At 39.3% G+C, this 1,396-nt stretch overlaps 1 protein-coding gene across 1 annotated transcript in view; it reads right to left on the reverse strand.

The window, feature by feature from the left end:
• LOC101845200 (glutathione S-transferase Mu 3) overlaps positions 1 to 1,396 on the reverse strand; it is a gene marked incomplete in the record, with an annotated part of 11,609 nt that overhangs the window by 1,354 nt on the left and 8,859 nt on the right. The window contains 1 exon segment of the mRNA XM_013088794.2: positions 45 to 140. Within this exon segment, the coding sequence (XP_012944248.1) occupies positions 45 to 140 (96 nt within the window).

Below are 1,396 nucleotides of genomic sequence, written 5' to 3' on the forward strand. Positions count from 1 at the left end.
GAGGAGGAGGAGGAGGAGGAGGAGGAGAAGGAGTGAGATATTACCTTGTCGCCGGCGAAGAACTTCTTGTCTCCCAGGTAAGCTTCAAAAGCATCAAGCTGTTTCTTGGCCTTCTCTAGGTAAGCAGGCTTGTTCTCGTCCTGACAAAAGGAAGATAGAGGTAGAAGTAGAAGTGGAAAAAAATTAAAACTGAAAATCAGTGCAACAGCATAAAAAACCCCCCAAAACAAACAATCCCCCCCCAACGAAAAAAACCAAACAACACTAGCAAACAACAAACAGACAAACAAACAAAAAATAAGTCAAGTGAGTTGAAGAAAAAAGTATATTTATCCAGATCACGTTGCTTCACCTTACAGCAGCAAATGGATACCAAGCATTAGACAAAGACTAAAAACATGAACATGTAGTGTAAAAAAAACCCCAAAGCATTTTGCTCGATACTCTAAAACAGTTAATTATAGGAATGGGCAGGTTACCTAAGGGACTTCCAATGTAATTCACGAGTCTTCTCTTGCAAGGGATACCAAATTATTATGCGGTGCCACTTTTTCTTTTCAAAGTTCTGCACAGTGTTAGTCTGAAGGAAAACGCAGTCTTATCCTGTAAATTATTGTTCAGAGGCGGGCAATTGACATACCTAATTTCACTTTATTTATTGAAAAAAAATTGTGAATACTAGATCTAGCGGAAAATCGGTTGCGTTAAATTTTCAAGAAACATGTAGGTCTACATGAACAATGTAACTGGAGAACTATATGGTTCTCATGCAAGTGAAAAATAATTATGATTTTTTTTTCTCGAAAAGTTTGTGCCTCTTTCAGAATCTGTTAGTTAAAGATTCTAGTCTCTTTCTCCTTATACTTATACCTTAATAACTTATGACATGCTCTCGTACAGTGTAGTAGACACCTTTTCAATTAGACCTACAATAATGCTTTCTACAGCTTTCTATACTTATTAATCATAATAATATTGTTCTAGAACCACAGTAATCCTCGGGCGCTCCGTTAGATCAGTTCGTACCATGGTGGACTACAGAGCAGACTGCCTTGGTTCTAATCCCCGAACGAGCGTTTCTGAACTGGTGTTAAAATTTGTGGGAGTTTTCAAGACTCCTCACCCGTTTGGCTCGGTCCTATCGGAGTCAGACTATAAATTCGGGGGTCCCGCCTCTTAAACAGCCTAATAGTGTTGAAAGGGGCGTTAAACCCTTGCTCTAACTTAGTTATTTACTTTTTAGTAACGCATGAATACAGAACAGGAGCCTCCTTGACACCACCCACCACTGATAAGCCAGGCTAGTCACCAGAAAGAAAAGAGAGCTGATAAGAAGTAGGTTTATTTGTAGTGTAACAAGTGACTGTGTCGTGTGTAAGTCACCAATGTGTGTGTG

This window comes from Aplysia californica, unplaced genomic scaffold (assembly GCF_000002075.1).
Source record: "Aplysia californica isolate F4 #8 unplaced genomic scaffold, AplCal3.0 scaffold00812, whole genome shotgun sequence".
NCBI lineage: Eukaryota > Metazoa > Mollusca > Gastropoda > Aplysiida > Aplysiidae > Aplysia > Aplysia californica.